This window comes from Falco biarmicus, chromosome 1 (genome assembly GCF_023638135.1).
Source record: "Falco biarmicus isolate bFalBia1 chromosome 1, bFalBia1.pri, whole genome shotgun sequence".
NCBI lineage: Eukaryota > Metazoa > Chordata > Aves > Falconiformes > Falconidae > Falco > Falco biarmicus.
In genome coordinates this window covers 43078773-43100636 of record NC_079288.1, presented here as the reverse complement: position 1 = coordinate 43100636, position 21864 = coordinate 43078773, and the positions used below count along the sequence as shown (strand labels likewise).

Below are 21864 nucleotides of genomic sequence, written 5' to 3'. Positions count from 1 at the left end.
CATTTAATTTTGGCATCTTTTTACATCAGAGGAGTCGTAATTTCATAAATTGTAATCACGTGAACTGGTGATATTTAAGAAATTCCAGGATGTCAGATCAGGTATTACTTACTTCTTCATGCAAAATCGCTCTTAAATTTTTTTATGAAATCGAACTATAAAATGACAGGTTGAAGCAACAGCAGCTACAGAAACAGAACAAAGGTGTAGACTACAGTCAAGGCAAAAAGGCAGAAGTCACAAATCCATACCTAGGCTAAAATTTTAAGTCTCAAAAGCAAGGTATAGCAAAAATCTGAAGCTTTAGTCATGACTCTAAAATAACAGTGTTTGAAGTTAATTACCTATGTTTTAATCAGGGATTGAAGGAACCTATTTACAAAAATATCTACCTACATCCTCAGATCTTTGAAAATCTGACTTTACTCAGTCACCTCTGTTAAAGGATGGTTGGTCCCAATTCGCGAAGAGCAAAGTTAGCTGCAGATAACCTATGCAGTGAGAAAGACTCTTAATAATTACTGAACAGACTACCTGATTTGGGATGATAGCTTTGTTTCTTTGCACTGGCAGGGGACGCTGGCTGGAGACTTCTTTGCAAATGCTCTGAGGCTTGAATAACTATAATTGTTAACCAGCTTGTAACGCTAAAAATAGCATGTGAGGGGACTTTTTTCCTTTCCCACTTTAAGTCCCTCACTATGCATTTTTTTTCTCTTCAGAATATTATCATGCTTGATATTTTGAAGTAATGCAGCCCATTAAATGTTTAACACTTTTTCCCCCCACCCCCCACCCCCCCCCCACCCCCCCCCCCGCTAAAGCTCACTTCTGAGTAGTTTCAGCTTTCAGGCCACACTTCTACGCTGTCCAAATGAGCGAATGTGAACCTTAAACAGTTGACACTATAAATGTTTGGAACCTGGCAAAAGAGATAGTAAAAGACATCTGCATCACTAACACTTAGAAAATACTCTTGTCTCTTCACTGAGATGCTGGTGTACCCATAAATACTTGGAATGCAGGCAGTAAACGGACAGCCAAAGCGGAAAGGGGTTGCCCATGTCTGGGTTTCATAAACTGCCAGTTAAAGTAGGTGGTCGTGTAGTAACCTTGAGATTAGTGTAGCTACTATTGAGACATTGACTGGTATGTCATGTGATACTTTCTAGTGCTATGTGGGGGATTTGCAATTGCAAACAGATTATTTTAACAACTCATTTTAGAGGTACAGTTGTGCAGGGCAGGCATCCTTCTGTTTTGCTTTTGTTATCTGTCCCCTGTGCTGCACTGCAAATGTTCGTACTTTTTCACTTACCTAAAGGAATAATATGCAAAGATATGAAAGTCTACAGAAATCAAGGCTCTTAATTAACACAGAGTTTCAGGTCTAGGAGAGAAAGGTTCCTTGCGTAGAACTGTTGCTCTGAGGAATAACTCCTGTTTCCTTTTCACAGCTTGGATTACCATTGTTGGCCTGCTTTACCATGAAGTGCATTATTTCTTTCATAATATTAACCCTATGGATACCAAGTAAGTATCTCAGACTTCTCATGCTGTAACAGCTTGTTTGTTACCTTAGTGATACACCTTCAAACAGTCATTACCAAATGGCATTATCAACTGTAAATAAATTACTAGCCATAATCATGATTCTGCAATATTGAGGACACGTAGAGAGAGAGATTGAAGCTTACTTTAGATATTTTATTTTATGTTGTAGTAAAATAGATCCCTGTAGTGACACATTTGTCTTTCTTTGTCTTTTCCTTCCATTCATCACATCTGGTATTAGAATTTCATAATTTTAATCTGTCTCATAAAAGGAAATTACATCTTTTCTCCTGACACACATAAAGATAGATCTTGCACTTAAAGGAAATGAGTAAGAAAACATCATGTAGCTCTTTAGATAAAATCTGAATCCTAATCCTAGAAACCCACAAGGTAATTTTATAACAGGAGACCAGGCAATGTTTTAAAGACCTTTTGTTTTATAAGCTGTGTCAATGAAATCACTAGCAGATGAGACAAAGTGCATGCAGACCTGTATACCTCTCAGCAATACAGTTCCCCAGGGAATTTTGGAGACCATTCATGTAAATTATTATATACTTTCCTTTTAAGCTAGTATGACTTTATGGTTTTATTTGATCTTCACTGGGGTACACAGATTAGTTTACACTTCCTCTCAGGTCTTTTCCAGTCTGTGACTTTTTGCTGTGTTTGTGTCAGAGGAAGGAAAGATGCAGCATCTCAGCTGTCATTAACGTCAGGGATTGCCCTCCTTTGTTTATGTACGGTTACATGGAAGGTCATGACCGCAGGAACTCACTTGTGAACTTTAGGGTAAGGTAAAGAATCCTGGTTTATGACCAGATTGATCACATGAGGTAATCACACAGCTATTACTGAATGGCATTTTTTAAATCAAGTAGGCAGCTGTTTGGTTGTTTACCCTGGTCTCTCAAAAATAAGCTCCTAGCAGGTGGATGTAAAGGAACCTTTACGTTAGTGTGCAATATTTCTTACTGACATGAAGAAATGGAGGCAATAATTTATGGTGGCTTAAGTTTTTCAGGCAGGAGGATTCGTGTAATTTATGAAGATAATAAGCTATAATCTCAGCTTCTCAGAGAAAAAGAAATGATATGGTCTTGAGTTAGGTCTAAGTTTAGCAAACATAGTATGATTAAAGATGCTGCATGTCAAACCGCTGTATTCTAGTGCATTGTCAGAGTCTAAATCTCCTGGGGCTCTGATATAGCAAAACATAACAGTTACATCATCTTTGAGTATATTCTCTGAATTTTGTGGTATAGAACAGCCTGGAGACCTATTCCCGTTCCACTGAGTTGTATGTATTCTTTAACACTCATTTTTGAGAAGGAAGGATCTGGCCCTGCTGCAATGTTAAAGAGAAACGCAAAGACACTGGAGAAGAAACATCTTCTAGGTTTTGATAATTAATCCAAACTACTTGAACTGTTTGCAGTAGGTAATGCACTACAGAATCATGTCTATAAAATTTTACACGTGGATCTGTCCAAAACAACATCTAAACCACTAGTAATACGGGGAATGCTAGCTTAGCGATTTCCCTCTGTAGAATCAAACCCCAGGTATTAAAGTTTTAAAAGTGAGTCTGCACTTCTCTTCTGGATGGTTTTCTTTTTTGTGCTGTACTATTATAACTTTTTGTCTTACATTTCAGTAGAGTAACGTTTTTCCAGAGTAGTTTGTTTTAAAGACTTTATGTTTCTTCTAGCACTGGGCTACTTGAACACCTGTAATTTGAAGCCTGTCTACTTTCTTCTTAAGGGCAATTTTTTTTTTCTTTTGTGGTGGAAAGCTAAAACCAGAACTCGGAGCATTTGTGCTGTTCAGGCAGATGACTTCTATTTTCAGACTACATAAATAGCAGTTTCTAAGAGGAGTCGGTTTTGATTCTTTACCAAAAAAGAATCAAAACAAAAAAAGGCTTTGAGCCCTGTTCTGTTTCCAGTCATATACAGTTTGTGTAGCTCTGTCGGAATCCCAATGAAGGTATTCAGATGATGGACTCACTATCATCTAAATTCCAGGGCCACGGTGAAGAAAGACCTGCATATACAAGCACGAAACACAAACATTTTTTCTTGCTTGTGTTGAAGTTTTTTCACACTTCAAAATTCATCTAGCTCTCTAAAGTTAAAACGGCAGATAATGGGTGTAGAAGAAATGCCCACCCTGTTAATCTGTGTAGGGGAAATCTCACAATGTTGCATAGTGGTCTTAACATTACTAGTCCTTCTCTAAACTTAGACTTTTCATATCAGTGTAGCAAATTCTGCCTTCAGATGAACATGCTGGTTACTGGGAGCAGAAGTAATCTCTGATACTGATGTTTTTGTGTGGTCAGAACTAAGGACTGGTGCTTGGGGTTGTGCTAAATTAGTTCTGTTTCATTTGACCTTGCTGATGAACTGAATGAATTTATTTTAATATCTGACATGATATTTTTTTTTTCTGGGGAAAAAAGAAAAGAAACCATTGCAAACAAGTGGCAGATATAAATAAGGTATTTTTAAATGTGCTTTGCAAACTGGCTCTTTCCAGTGGTGTGCTGTTTGGAAACCCACGGTGATGGTTAATTTGCTGTGGCTCATATTTCTCATAGTAAATACCATTCACCATTCATACTGAAGAGTTAGATGACAGAGGCCATTTTACTCCTGCACAATTTGTTACTGACAGCCTAAAAAATTTTGCCCTACAACCAGATGGATCTTAGTTACTTCTAAATGTGTGAAAATGCCAAAGTCATAACTTCTGTCTGAAAGCAGAAATGAAAGGGTTCTTACGTACTGCAAAATTACTTCAGCCTAGAAAAAAAACTTACCTGGACTAATTAGATGATTAGTCAGATTCGGCTGTTTTTATTGTGACCTGACTTACTAACAAACCTAACTGGACATAATCAATTTTTCAAAGTAAAGCTATAAATTACTTTTAAATATATTAATCTGTGTACATTTATTTGCATTATATATAATGTGTTTTACACACTCACATGTATGTGTAATTAGCCTGAAACCCCCAGAAGTTTTCTCCTCACTTAGATTGCTTTGCTTAGGTTATTTTTAGATACTTGTAGGATTCTAATTATCTAAAGCACTTTCAGAAACCTTTACAGAAGAGGAGCATAATGAAGTAGTACTTATGATACCAAGTCTCCTAATGCCTAAAGCTGTTCTCTGTACTTTTTAGCTGTTGTTTCTAGTCCTGTAGGATCCTGAGCACCAGATCTTGCTCCCCTATAGAAATTCATTGTCTTGAATGGAAAAAGGAGGTTCTGTGCTCCTGTTGTGGGTGTTGTGGATGAACTAAAAAAAATTTATTGTTCTGCTTCCTTAATATGTTTGTTTCTTTCCAAGGATTGCTGAAGCTGCCGCCTACAAAGGTTGTATGATCTCAGCAACCAGTTATCTCATCTCTATCAGAGTGGAACCTCCACCCAAGTTGTGCCACAATCTGTCAGGATCTCCTCTTATTACCATCCATCTGACCCACAAATTGGTAAGTGAAATGGAAACTACCTGTTTAGGTTATTGTCAAAGCTGTTCAAAACTTCAGTATCTGTCATGACTTTTTTGTATTTCTCTTGTAGTTTTTATGGGCGTTTTTAGTAGCAATTCAGATGGCATTTGTGACTACAATATTATGTTTTTCCAGCCATTACATTTCAATGACTTCTGTTTCCATCAGTGCAAAAGGCTGATTAGTGTACATGTTGAAAAAAAAGATGATGTGACAAGTAGAGCTTTAGGCCTTTCTGTATGCATTGCTCTGTGGATGTGTTTGTCCAATCTACAACAGGATGGTATGAATTACCGCTTTCTCGTTAGAGCTGTTAAAACCAAGAATGCACTTATGGTTTTTGCTTTTGGTCTTAATCCACACTGAGACAACTGAGGTGTTCTGAATGTTCTCATGAATAAACCTACAGAAGGAACTCCTTCAAGGGCAGAGACAGGTATGATGAGCACGGTATCTCGTGGAATAGGAGAGAGGCAGGTTTAAATCCCTGTTCAGGTGTGAACTGCCCTTTCTAGAGAGCAGAGCATTCTGAATCTGAGAAACAAGAGACAAGAAATGTGAGGATCTGAGAAAACTCAGAGACAAGTTATATTCAAACTGATCATTTTTGGTAAGACATTTCAGTTTCACTAATTAGCATATTCCAGCCAGAAACTGGAAAAAGAGCTGGTTTTGTTTGCCCTTGGAGAATAAGATACCTCTTTTTCTTGTCAGTGAAATGTAGAATAGTTGAGTTAAAACTATGAGGTGCTGGCATGAGACGTGTAGCATCTATAACCTACTTAGTGTTGAATGGAAAAGAAAGATCTCAGTTACTAGAAAACATCTCTTTTATGTTCTTCTGAATATTTTATCATGTTTTTTTCAATGGCTGTTTTCAAGCCAATTTATCTTCTTCCTGTTGGGCTACGGATAAAGATGGAGTAGGCTGCAGAAAACAGATATATGACCGTAAGGCATAGAGATGAATAGTGTGTTGCTGACAGCTTTTCAAACTAAGGACTCTCTTCAGTGTCCCTAGGGGCCTTTTGGAGGCGGGCACTTGCAAAGTGAAGACTGTATTTTGTGTAGGTCATTTATAAAATGTACTTTGCTTTATTTATGCAGGTACCTTCTCATGATTTACTGTGATAATTTACTAGCAGGCTGTTAAACCAGTTGGTTTTTATCTTTATGCCTGTTGACTTTCACTGTGAAGATCACTAGGATCTTGGTATACAGTTAAAAATTTTGCATTTATCATCGCTTTCTCTGGTTTAGTCAGCAGAATCCATGAGAATGTGGTATGAACATGTCTGTCTAATGTATCCTGTGTGTAATGGATACAGGTTGATTGGGAGTTTCATACTCTGCCTAGAGCAGTATGTGCTTTGTATTGTGCATCAGAGGAGTGGCTGTTGTCTCTTACAGACCTATTACTGCTGATTGGCAATGCATTCACAGGCAGCCATCTATTATCTACCACAGTATTTATACAGCTACTTCCATTCTGGGGAATGTTCAGGTCTGATCATAAGAACACCTCTTCAGGTGTGACTTGATTTTGGTTTGTGGTGGGGTTTTTTTGTGTGTCTGTGTTTGGGGGTTTTTTTGTTTGTTTTCTGAGTTTTATTTTATTTTTTAAAAGCATTGCGGGAAATGGGGAAACTTACCCCGTTGTGTTAACAGCACTGAAAAAGTAGCTCAGTGCTGTCTGAAATCAGTCCGTAAATACATGTCAGTGCATTTGCGTTTAAAGTTCTCCTAATTTATAATGGAAGGGGTGAAGTATTTCTAAATGTGTAGTGAGCATGATCTTAAACTCTGTTCAATAAACTATGTTGGGATAATTGTGCTAGATTTTGCTCTTAGGCATACAACCCTGAAAGGAGATGGATAAAGCACAAAAGGTGCATCCCTCTGAAAGGCAGGGAACCCTTCATCTGCTTACCTATTCCCTCAAGTAATAATCTGCTGCTGGCTTTTACATTTTATTAACTGGTACCATTCTGTTACTTTGACAAGAAGTTTAAGAGGTGCAGTGACATTTTTGCTTCACAAGTACTGTTAGAAAATTCATAATCTCATTGTGTTTTTTACCCCTGAACAGTTTGTGGACTTGAATTAGAAACAGCTCCAGTGGTGGACTAAACATCCATTTCTCCAGTGTTTTTCAAATCAAAATTAAATGCAACTGTGTGGGATATTTTCTATGCCTGTTCCAGAACCTGATTTCAGTGTTATCTGATGGTGAAACACTTTGTGTATCTCCTAGCTTGGTTTCTAAAATTCCTTTTAAAATTTCAAATTAGATGTAAAAAAATCCAAATGCTAAAACACTTTCAAATACCAAAACATTCTGAAATCATCAGATGTGTGAAACAGAAAATCTGCTTTGACCTCATAAAATATTTTATTTAATTTATTTGCCATATTTCATTTATATTGTTTTCCCAGTGGAAGAGTATAATCTAGTGTCAGAATAGGTGTTTAAAAGGAGAACTTGGCAAAAAAGTTTGTAAAGAGAATTAATAAAGCTATAGTATGAGATCTGGGCAATGGGAATACATCTAGTTATCTGCTCTGCCTTTCTTGTGTTTTTTTTTTTTTTGCTGATGGTGTGACTTTGCTAAAAAAAAACCCTACTAGTGAGCAACAGAACCAACCCAAATGCCTCTGGCTATCTTGTATATGGATTCCAAATTCTGTGAGTATTCTTTAGAAACAAAGATATAGTGTAGGTAGAAATAAACTGAATTTTTGTCTGTGAGGAAGATGTGCAGTGAGGAGTTGTGAGTAGAATGTGTGCAGCTCTGCTGAAGTGGTAAATGCATTGAACTTGATAGGAAGACTGCTTGTCTCTGACACCTATTGCTTTGGGAATATAATTTCTCTTCTGGCTTTTAATTAGTAGGTATGTTTAATATCAGGGAATGGATGAATAGATTATACCTTCCAGTTGTTATACATAAGTATGTCAACGGTGGGCCAAATGTGTTCTCTTTAACTTTGCTGTGTCTCCAGTGAATTCCATGGAATAGTTTAAAAATATGTAGATTTAGACAATTGTAAATCTACTTAAGTAAATTACTTAAACAAATTTACAGAAGTTAGTTCAAGCAGCTCAGGAAATGACTACATGTCTCTGAAAGCTTTCATATGATAGCAGCATGGGTCCTTTCTATCATACTGCATATTATTTTACTGTCTGAAGCGGTTTCATTCAGTTGAGTATGATTACTTATGAAATAGAAGTAGAATTTAATATGTAAAAGAAATTCTGGCTGCAAGATCACTATGTTCAAGTACGTACTTTAAAGTGTAACAGTCAAGCTATTTATGTAAGTTTATGACTGAATATAATAATTAAACCAAGAGCATAAAATCTGGCTTAGAAACCTGTTTCATCCATTAAAATACTGCTTGCTTACTTGCTTGTAATAATGGAAGAAGCATTTGAAGTGGATACCAGTCCCATAGTTGCCAGTTTGTTCCACGTAATGTTCTCAGTTTAAGAGGGAAGTGTAATAAGAAAAAGTAAAAAATAAGTCCAAACAAATAGTTTTTCTCTATTAAAATTTAAGTTTGAGTCTGACTTTTTTTCAGCTGATCTGTGGAGTCTACTGGATTTTACAAGTATAAAAATAAGAGGAGTGAAAGAATATTGTTTCTTGTACTGGTTGTAGTGGTGCTTGGCCCAGCTCAATTAAATTTTATATCTTTTTCTTCTACTGTGTCTAGTAGGAAAAGTGTCAATCATTGAGCAACAGAAAACAAAAGGAAGAAAATAAAACGTCTTGTTTAGGAAATAGGTACAAAGAAAATGTCTGTGAACTGAATATCACCTCTTGAATCAAAACTTCACAGAGCATTTATCATTCTACAGCCTATCTCACTGTTAAATCTCCTCTCGAGCAATGATTCTCTGGGTTTGTATGAAACTGTCTGTGTTTCTTATCAGCTTTTAGGACCTCGTCAGATGATCAAATTTCTGTTTCTCATTGAAACATGAGGCAATACAAACTGATGCTAATATCTACTCAATTAGGTAAGGATGCAGGGCATATTTGTAAATGACACGTTAATGCTTCCTTTTCTAGAGAGCACCATAGGGCAGTGGGCAGGGTGCACAGCCTGAGGGGGAGGCTAAACTGGTGCTGTGGGTCACAGGAGCTGAGAAGTTAATACATAGGCTGTTCACTTCAGGGATATGAGGACTAGGGAGGCTAGACCACAGACTCACCTCCATCAGAGAGGACATTTAAAAGAGGACATCAGTAATTACAGCAGTTAGCCCATGATGTTCAGGCTAACAGCTGGATTCTCATGGAACCAGTATTGCTGCTTGACATGCTTTCTATCAACAGAGCAGGCAGAAAATTTTCTGGTCAAGCTTCCATTAGTGGAAAATGGTTTTCTGACTTAAAATAGAAGTTCTCATGGATCAGGATGAATGTCATCCCATTTTTTTCACAGGATAAAAATATTACTTATTTAATTCTTCTTATGAAGTAAAGACTCCCTACAGATAAGATAGATATGTACATTTTACTACTTGTAGTGTTATTTTTGCTTTAATTGTCACTATTCTAACAAGTTTGTTTTGTTGCACAGTCCTCCAAACCAATTATTCTGTTATTCTTCCCTTTTCTTTTGTCTTATGAAAATATTAATAGCTTTAGAAAGACTGTTTTGCAAGAAGACTTCATCAGGGATTTAAAATTAATTTATTTGGATCAGAATATAAAGTGAATAAGTGTTTTATTCTTTCTACCATTCTGAATAATGCTCTGTCCACTCTTCCTGTCCACCATGTCAATACAATACAATACAATACACAATGACATAGCTAGGGCTGAAAAGCAGTTCCTGTTTCCATTCTCTGTAGATAGAAGATAGCTTTTCCTGTGATAACTGGGGATCATTGAGGGCCTTTTTGCTTGAGACTTCTTACATATTGAATTACATTCATGGATCTTTTCAATGACCGTCCCTTCCTTCCCACTGCTTATGGTACCAGATGAAGATGAGAGAGAACCAAGTAGTACTTTGTGACACTCTAGACTCAGCTCTATCGTTGTAATTCTGCTAAGCTGTTTTATTAATAGTCAAATTTTCAATATCATTACATATTTGATTCTGTTGATTCAGTGTTTGTCACAATAGTCATGCCAGTCAACATACACCCATGCAAATAATGGGAAGAGCTTGCTTAGTATGTACATATTGTTTTCTTTCTATAGCTGACCTGGAATACAGCGAGGCAAAGGTTGAAACGCAAGATGATTATGTTCTTTGACAGCTAGTATTGCCTGTAATTGCAGTATATTCAGTGTGAACATGTGTTTTCCTCTAAACTTACCAGCTCCTTGATGTACCTGCTGACCGTAGTATGTGGTAGTCTCTGTAGTTCTAGAAACTGGAACACTTCTGGCCCATCAAGAAAAATTGGAGTAATAATAAGGTAAATAGTGAGAGGATCAACAGTGGTAAGCATTGGTCATGTCTAGCAAATGTGTGTTATTGTGGAAAATGTGGCTGCATGGTACTTAAGGGAGCCCTTGGTGAACTTAAACTGAAAGAAATAGCTATGTTCCTACTGGGTAGCTACTCACATCAAACTCACTGTTACAGCGTGGCACATGCATTGGTGATTTTAACAGCAAGTCCAAAGACCAAAACAGTAAAGATACAGTTAAGCTAGATCCATGCTCCTTAGTGGAGCTACCCTGAGGCATATAATTTTGGCTTTAGTATTGAATGGACATAAAGAATTTGAATGTGGGCTTGTATTAAGTGTTAAACTTTGCAAATTGTCCAGGATTTCTTCGGAAAAGCTTTAGATTATATTCCTAACATCCTGGTCAAAGATGATCGACAAAACTTCAGATGATGGACATACAGTGTCTTCAGAAAGACATCATTCTTCATAACTGTAAAGATGACAAGTTAAATTAAAGATGCATTTTTTTAATTATTTCTTTTACATAGGTTGCAGTATTTGTTCTAATATAAATATTACATTTATCAGCAAAATTTTGCCTAAGCCCTCTAAGGGACAAAACTTGATATGTTACCATAGTCAGTTGTTAGTCAGGAACATTTCAGTGAAAGGCAGACTTTTTTTGCCTGATTTTAAAAATGATGATGCTCTGCTCTTCAGCAACTTACTGTCTCCAGCAAAAAAGATAACAGGAATCAACTAACACCTTTGGTGTGTATGGGATGGTGTGAAGACTGATAGTAGTTTGCAGCTGGAGAAGACTTAATCTTGAGCTGTCCAGATGTTTTGCAGTGGAGCAACAGTACTTTTTGTAAAATGATTATCCTACAAAAAAATCTGTTTCTAGCAAGATGTTTTTCCCAGCAGGAGCAACTAGAGAAGAACTAACATTTCATTTATGTGATCCAAGAAATTACAGCACAGGGTAGAAATTTAGACTAGATGAATGTCAAGGCTGAAATGCATACACAACATGCTCTGGCAAGTGTCAGAAGGGGTAACAGAGGTAGAAATGGTGCAAAATTGCACCAACATTTTGGGGAATCCATAGGGCTATGTACCGTAGACCTTGATCTTTGTCAACACTGAAGTCACTTTTTGACACTGTCTTGGGGACAAAGTAAGTAGCTATAAATTCTTGTCTTTCCTGACAAGGAAGCTGACCATCTTTCAGCACCTTAGAAATACCAGCTTGGTATAAATCCAGGCATGTTTGGTGCAGAGAGGGTAAAGGACAGACTGAGGTCATGAGACAAAAGGGGGAATATTCCTACCCTGGGTAATGCACCAGAGCACACTGTGCTTCTCACTGCCTTGTTGATCCCTTGACTGATACCATAGAGAAAATTGCCTTATGCTGGAAGCAAAATTTTTGTACTCGATTCAACCACATTGAGGCTTCTGTAGTTTTTTCCAGGGCTTTATTTTCCCTTTCTTTTTTGCAGAAGTGCCATGTGTGCAGCTGCAGTTTTGGAGAATTATAAAGTCTTGGCTGTTAGAGGGCCTCACTTGAAGATTAGATACAAACTGGGAAATCTTAATGTAGCTGTTTTTTCCTCCAAATCATAGAATCATAGTTTTTAGATTATATATATATATATGTGTGTGTGTGTGTGTGTGTGTATGTATGTATCTGTATAAATATGTCTCTAATACAGTTAATGCAAATGCCACATTAGAGATTTGTTTGATTCTGGAGGAAAAAATGTGTTTTACTAAGATACTACCACGTTAGAACTAACTAACGTTGTTCCATCTTATTCCTTTGCTCTACGTGGTTCATTTTCACAAATGTAGTGCTTGGGGAGTTGTCTGCATGACCATGAAGCATTAGTCTTTCTTACCATATTATTACACTGAATCATTCAAACAAGCTGCTTCTCTCCTCATTTTTTTGACCATCTCCTCTCTCAGTCATTTCTCTTGCTTCTGCTGTTTTACTTTCTGCAATGAATGTTTCCCATCAGAACCCCACGGTGAGCTGCTTCCTCTGCTGCTCTCTAGAGTGCTTCATCAATGCAGCTTTACCAGCTTTTCCTGTTAATCCCATCTCATATTCTGACTTCCTTAAACCTCAAGAACCAGGAATCATATGAAAGCATCAGCATTCATTGTTAAGTGCAGCCTGCATATCTGGGAAGTGCTCTCTTGGAGTCCTCCTTTGGAGATGGTAAAGTACAGGGAGAAGATAGACCTCCTCTCCTCTTAACTGTGCTCCCATTATAAAAAACTGGTGGTAGTCCTCTTGCAGTTCAAGGGGATAGAGAACAAGGTAAGGAACTTCACTGAGGTTTTAATGAGGCAGTGGGGCTTTTTCCTCTAAAAGGTACCTGAATCTCATCCTTCTATCTGTTGCCTTTTGCCCGGCCAGGAGCATGCTATATCCCAAGGTTTGTTTAACATCATTACTGATAGGAAAATAAAATGAGAGAATAACCAATTCCCATTTGTAAACAAATATTAGTGCTACCATGAGAGAGACAAATCCATATGGAGCCAATTTATTTTTATGACGAGTTAAGTGTTGACTAATTTATATATGGATCAAGGAAAAACAATGACTTTTGCCCACATCTGCAGATCAGGGGTATCATTTTTCACTGGGTGGACTTTGCCAGAAAAAACTTGAATAAAATACAATTAAAACTATGACTCTTACAGATTGTACTGTAATTAAGGAAAAAAAAAAGCTCGTAATTTAAAAATCAATACAAAGTTTAGCACTTTGTTGCAAAAGTTAAATTCTCGCTATAAAGAATACAGAAAATCCATTGAGTTCAAATGAGAAATGGACATAGTTGCAGCTAATTTTCTTGCTCCTGGGCAACCTTAAAATACCAGTAGTCATTATGATGATATATGGCATCTCTTAACAATACAGCAATGGTTCTGTATTGTTAATGTTATTAACAGAAACATCCCAAGACTTATTTTCTCATAGGAATCCATTCTAAAAGCCTGGAAATGTGCAGTAACAAAAAAATTATAGATTTTCATTAAGCACATTGAAGATTGCCCGTTGAAAGAATCGGGATTGCATTGTAATAAGCTGTAATTCATAGAAGGTTTCATTTTCATGTCAGAACAGACTTAAGCCTTTGGAAGTGCAGTACTTTCCCTGTGTTACCACTCATTTGTCATGAAACAAGTCCTCTATATGTCTTTGTAAATGAGCCCTTTGCCTTTGAGGTGGATATTGCAACAGGAGCGGGGACATCATGAAGTGATTTAATGTTTTTGGAAGTATTCAAGTAAAGTTTGCTTTCGGTTTTAAGTTTAGTTGCTGACTTTTATTCTTTGGGCATGCTAGGTTCCACTTAGTACCTATAAAATTACCTCTTGCCTAAAGAAAATAACTACTGGTGACTGGAACCAAGTGTTATCAATCTACAGCAAAAAGCATTTGCTTTTTCTTTCAAATTGCTGCTTCCAAGTGACAGTGCATCAGGAGCTGGAGGTCAGTCAATACCAAGCAATAAACGTTGAAAAATCTTGCTGACTTATAAAATAAGCCCAGAACATAATTCCACAGTTATCCTCTTTTACAGAGCTGTGGCATCTTGTGCCTCTGATTGAATATTTGTCACAGGAGGAGAAGAGAAAATTATGGGGTTTATATTTGACATGATCAAGTCTGGTCCAGTGGTGTAGAGTTCTGTCGCAGCTGTGAATAACATTTTAAAATCCAGTTTAGTTCCTTCTATTTAAGTTCCTCATCAGTGACTACATCCTCAAAGCATCCTTGTGTGTGGTGATGGCTTATTGCAGGAGTTCCAGCTAGTTGTGCTACACTTAACGAACTGTCAGTGTTTCTGCTATAAAACATTGCGTTTCTTTGCACAATGTTAATACAGATATATATTTAGATGTTATGAAAAAAAGTTACTGCGGTGGTGAAGTAGCCAACATTCAGTTGGTAAGTTTGTTTAAAATTATAAACAGAAAAGTAAAAATAACATACCACCAGTCCCTAATCCCCAGTGTGAGCACAGATCCTGTAAAACATCTCTGGATGAGGTCAAGCTGTTTTGAAGTTGCAGAAGTAAACTGTAGGATTTTAAACAGAAAAAGCTGGATTTAGACTCAAAATGCCCAAATTCTATTTTGTTTTTCTCTTTAAGCTCAGAAATAGGTTTGCTGATTGAGAATTTCAAATTCACTAGAGTATGGCACTTGGAGAGAGTATCTTTCTAAAACTGTTTTGTAGAGAGATCTATTAAATATAAAGGGTAAAACTCTGATTTAATCACAATCCGTGGTAGAACTGCTGACTCCCATGAAGCTGAGCTTTCACTCCTCACTCTATGGTGATCTTATGTTGCTTTCAGACTGGTACAACTCCATTCTCCATTATTCATAACAATTTGAAGAGAAAAAAGAATCAAGTCCAAACACTAAAAATAAATACTTGTTTCAGGTAATATGTCTGTTGATTTTACTGCCAGTGTTTTTCAATAAGTAGAAATCTAATGCTAGTGCATTGCTACCTCTCCTTTAGTTACGTCTTGAATAATCCATGTAAAAGGAAGAAGAGAAACGACTTTCTGGATCCTCTGGACCTATTAACTCAACTCTAGGCAGGTTCAACTCAGTTTGTCTTCCAGATCAATGTGACTGAATTCCAGATAAGGCACTGTGGTGGAGGGATGTTTAAAGAAAGATGTTCTTTTCTGTTTTCCTTGATTTGTTACCTTGATCCTTCACATTTCAGCAGCGTCACATTATGTGATATCTGGCTTCGTACTGGAACTCTTACACACACTGCCAAGCTTTTAAGATCTAGATTTTCCTGAGCTGTTTATCTTATTATTTTTTACTGTGTTCTCACATATGAGAACCACAGAGAAGACCATGTACCTAATTGATGAGAATTGCTCTTAAGCCAGTTTTCTGTCTCTAACACCTTATGTGTATCTCATAGGCAGAATTGCCATGATACCACTTGTTGCACAGGATGAGTCCTAGCGGTTAAATGGACCTGTATTTATGAGGAGTACAGTAAAGGAAATCTGGACTAATAATTTCTGAAAATGGAAAGGTCTGTCAGCATGCATATTAAGTAAATGAACAACGAGTAGAAAGTGCACTACAAAATTTTTCACTAGTTGTTTCAGCGGAAGAGCCATCTGTGACTGTATTTGTTCAATCTAATTTATATTTTACTGCTTTCAGTAGTCTGGGGTTTGAACAACCTGTTGTATAGTCTCCTTGAGATAGTTTGGTGTAACAGTTGCTGGTTTTTTTGTACTGGTGGTGACTTCAAAACATCAGCACTGAATGTCGAGGAAACTAGGCTGCTTTTATTAATTGTGCATAGTTTGAACTCTTTGCTCATGCTGTTTTGCCTTTTAGATTGTGCATTTACATTTCTCGCTTGCCAATCCAAGACATTATCATATGGTTCTATTCAAGTTTCTAGTCTTCTGGCCTGTCTGCCCATGTCTCTGTGAAACCTTTTAAGCTTGCGGGAATGATTTATATGGCATGAGTGACCAATACTTAAATGAATATAAACAAATGATGCTTCATGCAGAAAATAGTAAACATACAAAATCTGCTTTTGTCTTTCTGATTTATGTTTAGTTGCCTTGGAAACATACGTAAAAATTACTTATAAGGGTAAGGTAATGAAAGGCTAACTGTTGTGAAGATGGAATATGTTTTGAAAAGAATCGGGTCTTCTGCATGTACTCTGGTTTAGAACACACTTGTGGAAAAGGCCATAGGCTGTTTTTAATCACTTTTTTTGTAGGTGTGGAGTGTCCAAAGGAGTACAAGGTCTAGAAGGTGATTATAAATCATGGAATATTTGAGGTTTCTGAACATGAAGCTCCTCTGTGTGGTCTTGCAATTAAGATGGATTTAACCAGGATTTTTTTTTTTTAAGTTGCATGTTGACATGTTACACACATTAGACATTAACAATGAATGCAAGGGAGTTTGGTATAGTTTTGTGGAACTGAAAAAGGTTTGTTTGTGGTAGTGAGGGTTGCCAAATTGTCTTCAACTTTTATCTGGTGATAAAATAGTAGTGGATATCCAAATAGTAGTTAAATAGGATGAATTTATGGTTAGGAAGAGGAGGTTTGGAAAACTCCTGCAAGTCCACTTAATTACAAATTGATTTTTTTAAATTTTTTTCTTCTTTTTAAATAGTCACAGTTTCTGTAGGAAAATGCTGTGAATATTGCCTTGGGCCACTAAATGGGAAATCTAGAATATGACACACATTCAGAGTGGAGTCCTCACGACCATAATGGTGAAATGGGAAGGGTTGAAAGAGCGATACCAGTTATACAGCCTAATAGAGGCAAAGATTATTGCTCTGCTGCTGGTGATGAGTGGCATTAATACAGAAATAATTGTACAGATTTTGGAATGATTTCTCCTCTTTTTATTATGGTCCTGAGCTGTTCCATTTAATCAGCAAAGGAAAAACAAGGCACCTGCTCAGTAGTGATGAGTGTGATCTGCCTTTGCCTTTCCACAGTGGCATTTCTTCTAAAGCAAAAGCAAAGTCACCTGATACTGCATTGTGGCTGTGACGGTACTTATTACAAGGCAGCATTATGGCTAAGTACAGGCTGTGTTACAGTAACATCACCAATTTAAAACAATGCACATACGTAGTTCACAACATAAATAAAAACTTTGGCTTAGAAAATAACGTTAATTTTAGCTCAGTAATGTCAGAGAAGTCATACTTCAGGGAAATCTGTGGATGGTAAATTTCTGGTTTTGCTTGTTTCCCTCCCCACCGCTTGTTACAGAAAGCATTTTAACTCACCTCCCTCTGCTTTGCAACAGAGCTTGTAGATAATGGTATTAACAGCTGGTAATAGAAGCTCGGAGTTGTTTTTCTAGCAGGAAATAAGCAGCTGCTAAGGAGGTATTTTCCCTCTTTTTTTTGTCTTTTAGAAAAAAGGGGTAGAGTCCTTCCCATTTTAAGAGGCTTAACACAAGCTGGGTCAGCAACAAGATTCCTATCAGGACAGGGCCAGCCAAGAGGAACTGCTTTTCAATGACTCACCCTGAAGCTAGCGCTGCATACCTTCCTCCTCTCATAATAAATTTCAGTAATCCTCATCTGTTCAAGCTATGATTTAATGAATAACGTATGCTTTGAAGGGGAGCGTACTGTAGATGAAGGCAGGGCTTATGATAACACTTTCAGTATGATAACCAGAGCATCACAGTTTAGGAGAGCAAAGAATGTAGCAGCACGTTTTATAGGGGTTACTCATGTGATTTGAATCAAGCACATTGCTAAGTGCTTTGCTGAAGTTGGGTATTAGATGGTGCTAAACAAGGAGAGGTAGAACACATGAAAATCACAAGACAAATCCCATGAACAAATAAAATGAAGCAGAAAGAAATTTAAATAATTTGCAGTGAATGAAAGTTGAGTAAATTTAAAGTTCTAATTCAGAATATTAACCTGTTATTTTTTTAAAAAAAATCCTTACATTCTCCTTCTTACTTTCTTTTTCCTGGGTTTTTTATTTTCTAAGTGCTTTTTTCTTTGAGAGTTCCTTTTCTCAGATTGTTGGATTTCGATGTTTTGATTTTATTTATTCTTCTAGGGTTGAGTCTGGAGATGTCATGCATGTAACTAATGCAGGGGGTCTATAAAATATGCTTGATATAACAATCAGTTTGGAAATCCTCATGAAGATAAGTGTAGAAAGGAATGTCTTGAAGGCACAGATATTTTAAGTAAAAAACCTGTTGGTTGATTTTGCAGAAAGAAATAGATAAGTATTTCCAATATTGGTTAAAATAAATTCTCAGGTTTAGTTAGAGCAGGTCTGGTCAACCAGTATTTTTTTTTTTTTTTTTGGCTTTCTGTATCTGTATCTATATGTCTGTCCTAATCTAGTCATCCTGTTGCCTGCTTTTTATGTATTTATATGTATGCTTGATGTTAATATTAAACTCCATATTGCTGAATAAAAGGCAAGAGCTGGAGAGCTGTGCCAGATAATGTGGGGCTTTAACTAAGCTTGAGTACTCTGATAGAAGGAAGATATAATGCTCCCATCCTAGAATTATACCACTCCTTGTATTTATATTATATCTGGTGCACTGTGGGAAGAACTTACAGGGTTAGGCTGATGAAATGTACTTTGTCAGATGATGTTAGGGTTTAGGTGGAATTAATCCCTAGATGCACAGTTTTTCATCTAGTAAAAAATGTGTAGTCAATAGCTTTTAGTCCAATGTAAGTCATTAACTTCCTTATTTTGCATTCATGCTAACCAAAGAACTGTGAAATAAATGAATCCTCTATACTATGGCTAAATCTCATTGTTCAGTGTAATGATGTAATAACTGGTGATATTACCAAAGGTTTGGAGATCCTACTGTAGGCTACCTCAGGACTCCCACTCTGTAAATAGGAGGAAGGGGAGAGGTTGTGTAAAGCATCGGAGTGCCTTTTCTCCATGCTTTGGAGAGGTTGTTGTGACACACGTTATAAGTGGGTACAGAAAGCCTCTGTAAGATTGAACACTTTTGCAATGTACCCATGCACAGCAGACACTTCCCATTTGTACTCTGTCTGTGGCTATAAGGTAGAGAACGTATGAACTGAATGCTCAGAGAGATTTTTAATAAAGTTACAAGGGAAAAAAATACCCTGTGGCACCTAAGCAGTGGATTGATCCATGTTAGACTGTGTGTGAATTATGCTGCTCTTCGGTAAAAACTTTTGCAATAGACTTTGTATTAGCCTAAAGATGTTTTACATAATTTCAATTGTGATAATTTCAGGAGAACTGCTGTCTGTATTTTTCATTCCTTGTCTCTATCTGCTGTGATAGTTGATACCAAATACAGCTTAAATAGTCAGCAAAAGAAAAAAATTTGGAGAAAGCACCAAACACACCAGGGAATTAGGTTTTCCTGAGTGATGTTTGTAATTATTCAGCTACACTGATGAAGTCTTCCTGGTTCCCACTTGTTATTAGGGATGACAATTCTACCCTCAACAAGTTGTGGAATTTCAGATTTGGAAGAAAGGTTTGTTTTTTGTTTTTGTTTTTTTTTTTTTTTTTGGCATGTGTGTTTTCTCTCCCTCAACCTGAAAATAAATTTTCTTAATTTTTGCATATGGCAGACACATGATAGTTCTTCTTCTAGGAGTATTACTTACAGATCCTCAGAACTGGATCAATTTTTCTTTAAGACAGTTAGCCTGGCAGTGTAATGCTACTAATGATGCACTCCAACTAATTAAAAAACTAGAACAGTATTGAATTTTTGTTTTGATCTTTGATTTCTCAATTTCACTTTCTATGTAATGGTTGTGTTGTGATTCATAAAACTTTCCCCCTAGATTTATGTCAGTGTTAAAAGTCCTGACTTCCCTTGATTTCAATACATGAAATCGTGATCTATTTTCTACTCCAATGGTCTTATTTGTTCTTGCTCCAACTGGGGAGAGAACATGGCTGTATAAACTGGCTAAACATTTAGTGGGACCAGGTTCTCATATGGAGTCAAGCAGCAGGAATTCACGTAAGTTAATAAAATGATGCCAGATTGTACTAACTGAGGGCATCTTCTCCAAGAAAGACATTCTCAGACTCAGCCACAGTGGCACCCAGAGTGTTACTGTATGGTCATTGTACCACAAAACCTGCTAAAATTTGCAAAAGTGTGACTGCTGTGAACCTGTTGAACACCACTAGTAAAAATGTGTTTCAGACCGTTATTTCCGACTGGCATATAAAAGCTTTGAAACTTAAAACTAAGTCTTAAGTGAAGTTGTTTGAATGACAGAGCACAGTTAGAGGGGGTCAAAATGTTCCCTTTCTTGGTCCTGTGAATGCAGTGTTGAGTCCTCCTAAACTGTCACCAAGGAGCTGTGACACCTTCACGCATTTCTCCTTTGCAAAGCAGTCAGGCTTTATGTAAATTCCTTCAAGGAGCAGAAATATTTACATTGAAAATCTGCCAAGAGTTAGACAAAGTGTTAGTTGGTTAAAAGAGGTGTGGGTGAAGGAAGAAAATCATCCAGGGAATAATTTAATATAGCAAAAGAAAATACAGCATAAACACCATTTCTTTTTCAGAGAAGCATTACTTTACTCTTGGGAACAGTTGCCAGTGTGAGGCAAATAGGCATAAATTCAGCATCCTCTGTGGGACTGAGTTCTCTTGCAGAATGGCTGAGTGCTGTCAACTCATTTACTTCAGGCATGTGATAAGGTTAGGTTAACTTTTAATCTTTCAGGTCAAAGCTTTTACTAAGTGAGGTTCAGTTAGATGCTCAAGGCGTGCTTATCACTGAATTCATAGCCGAACTGGCAGGAGCAACGCAGCTGGGAGAGGATAATTCTCAATATGGCCATCACCTCGGCATGTACATGTTTCTGCTTGGAATCCTCAAAGCAAGCTTGCACAGCTGCAGCACCAAGCACAGGTCTGTGTCTGACAATGAACTTCCTGCCCTTAAATCCTAACTAGAGGCATGTAAGTTGTCTAACAGGGAATTTTTGCTTTATTTTCTTTTGTAGATTTCTCTTTAGCATTTAAATGTACAGGAGTGAAAAAGCAGCATGGGAATGAATAGTTGGGAGGGGTGAAATTATTCAGTATAAAAGTCCCACACAATCCCTTGAAGGCAGCATGGAGAGAACAAGCTTGTTATAAATGTGTAATTAAGCCTGATTTATTTTAAGCAATGTGTAACCTCACACTTATCTAACCACCTTGGAGCATGTGATGTCACTTTAAATGATGTGTTTCTCAGCTAACCACACAAACATCAAACCTAAGTTTATCCTGTGAACATCAAACCTGATGGAATGATAGAAATATTTCCAGTAAAATTTATAAAAAGTTGCAGACCCTTAGTGCTTTATTGTGGTAAAGCCTGTACCAAAGGCAACAAAAGCACAGCTTCAGTATGTAGTATATTCCTTTATTGTCTATTTCCTTTCTTCTGGTGTTGTCTGAGACTGTTGATTAGCTTTTTACTTCCCTCAGTTTGAGTATTTTGTATATCCCAGGACTAGATTAACATATTTTAACTCATTCTTTGGCTTTCTCATGAGGGAAGTTAGAACTCATAAATGCTATTTTTTAAAAAAGCCATAAATATCCTGCCACTTAAGGAAAAAAATAAAATTAAAGTTTGCTTCCTGCAACTATCAACTAGGCAGCAGAAAGTAAGTGTACTGGCAACAATATTTAGCAGAGCAGCAAGTTTTGAGTGGTTACTGAAGACTGTTCCTGGAAGGCAGACTCTGAAAAGCTGATTTCTTAACTGTGACTCTTGACTTAAAATTAGGCTGCTT

General features: G+C 37.0%; 1 protein-coding gene across 3 annotated transcripts in view; it reads left to right on the top strand.

Moving 5' to 3' along the window:
• ADGRD1 (adhesion G protein-coupled receptor D1) overlaps positions 1–21864 on the top strand; it is a 161040-nt gene that overhangs the window by 30243 nt on the left and 108933 nt on the right. For all 3 annotated transcript variants that reach the window (XM_056324881.1, XM_056324890.1, XM_056324874.1), the window contains 2 exons: positions 1458–1533; positions 4917–5058. In XM_056324881.1, coding sequence (XP_056180856.1) covers positions 1458–1533; positions 4917–5058 — 218 coding nt within the window. The remainder of the gene's footprint in view (positions 1–1457; positions 1534–4916; positions 5059–21864) is intronic.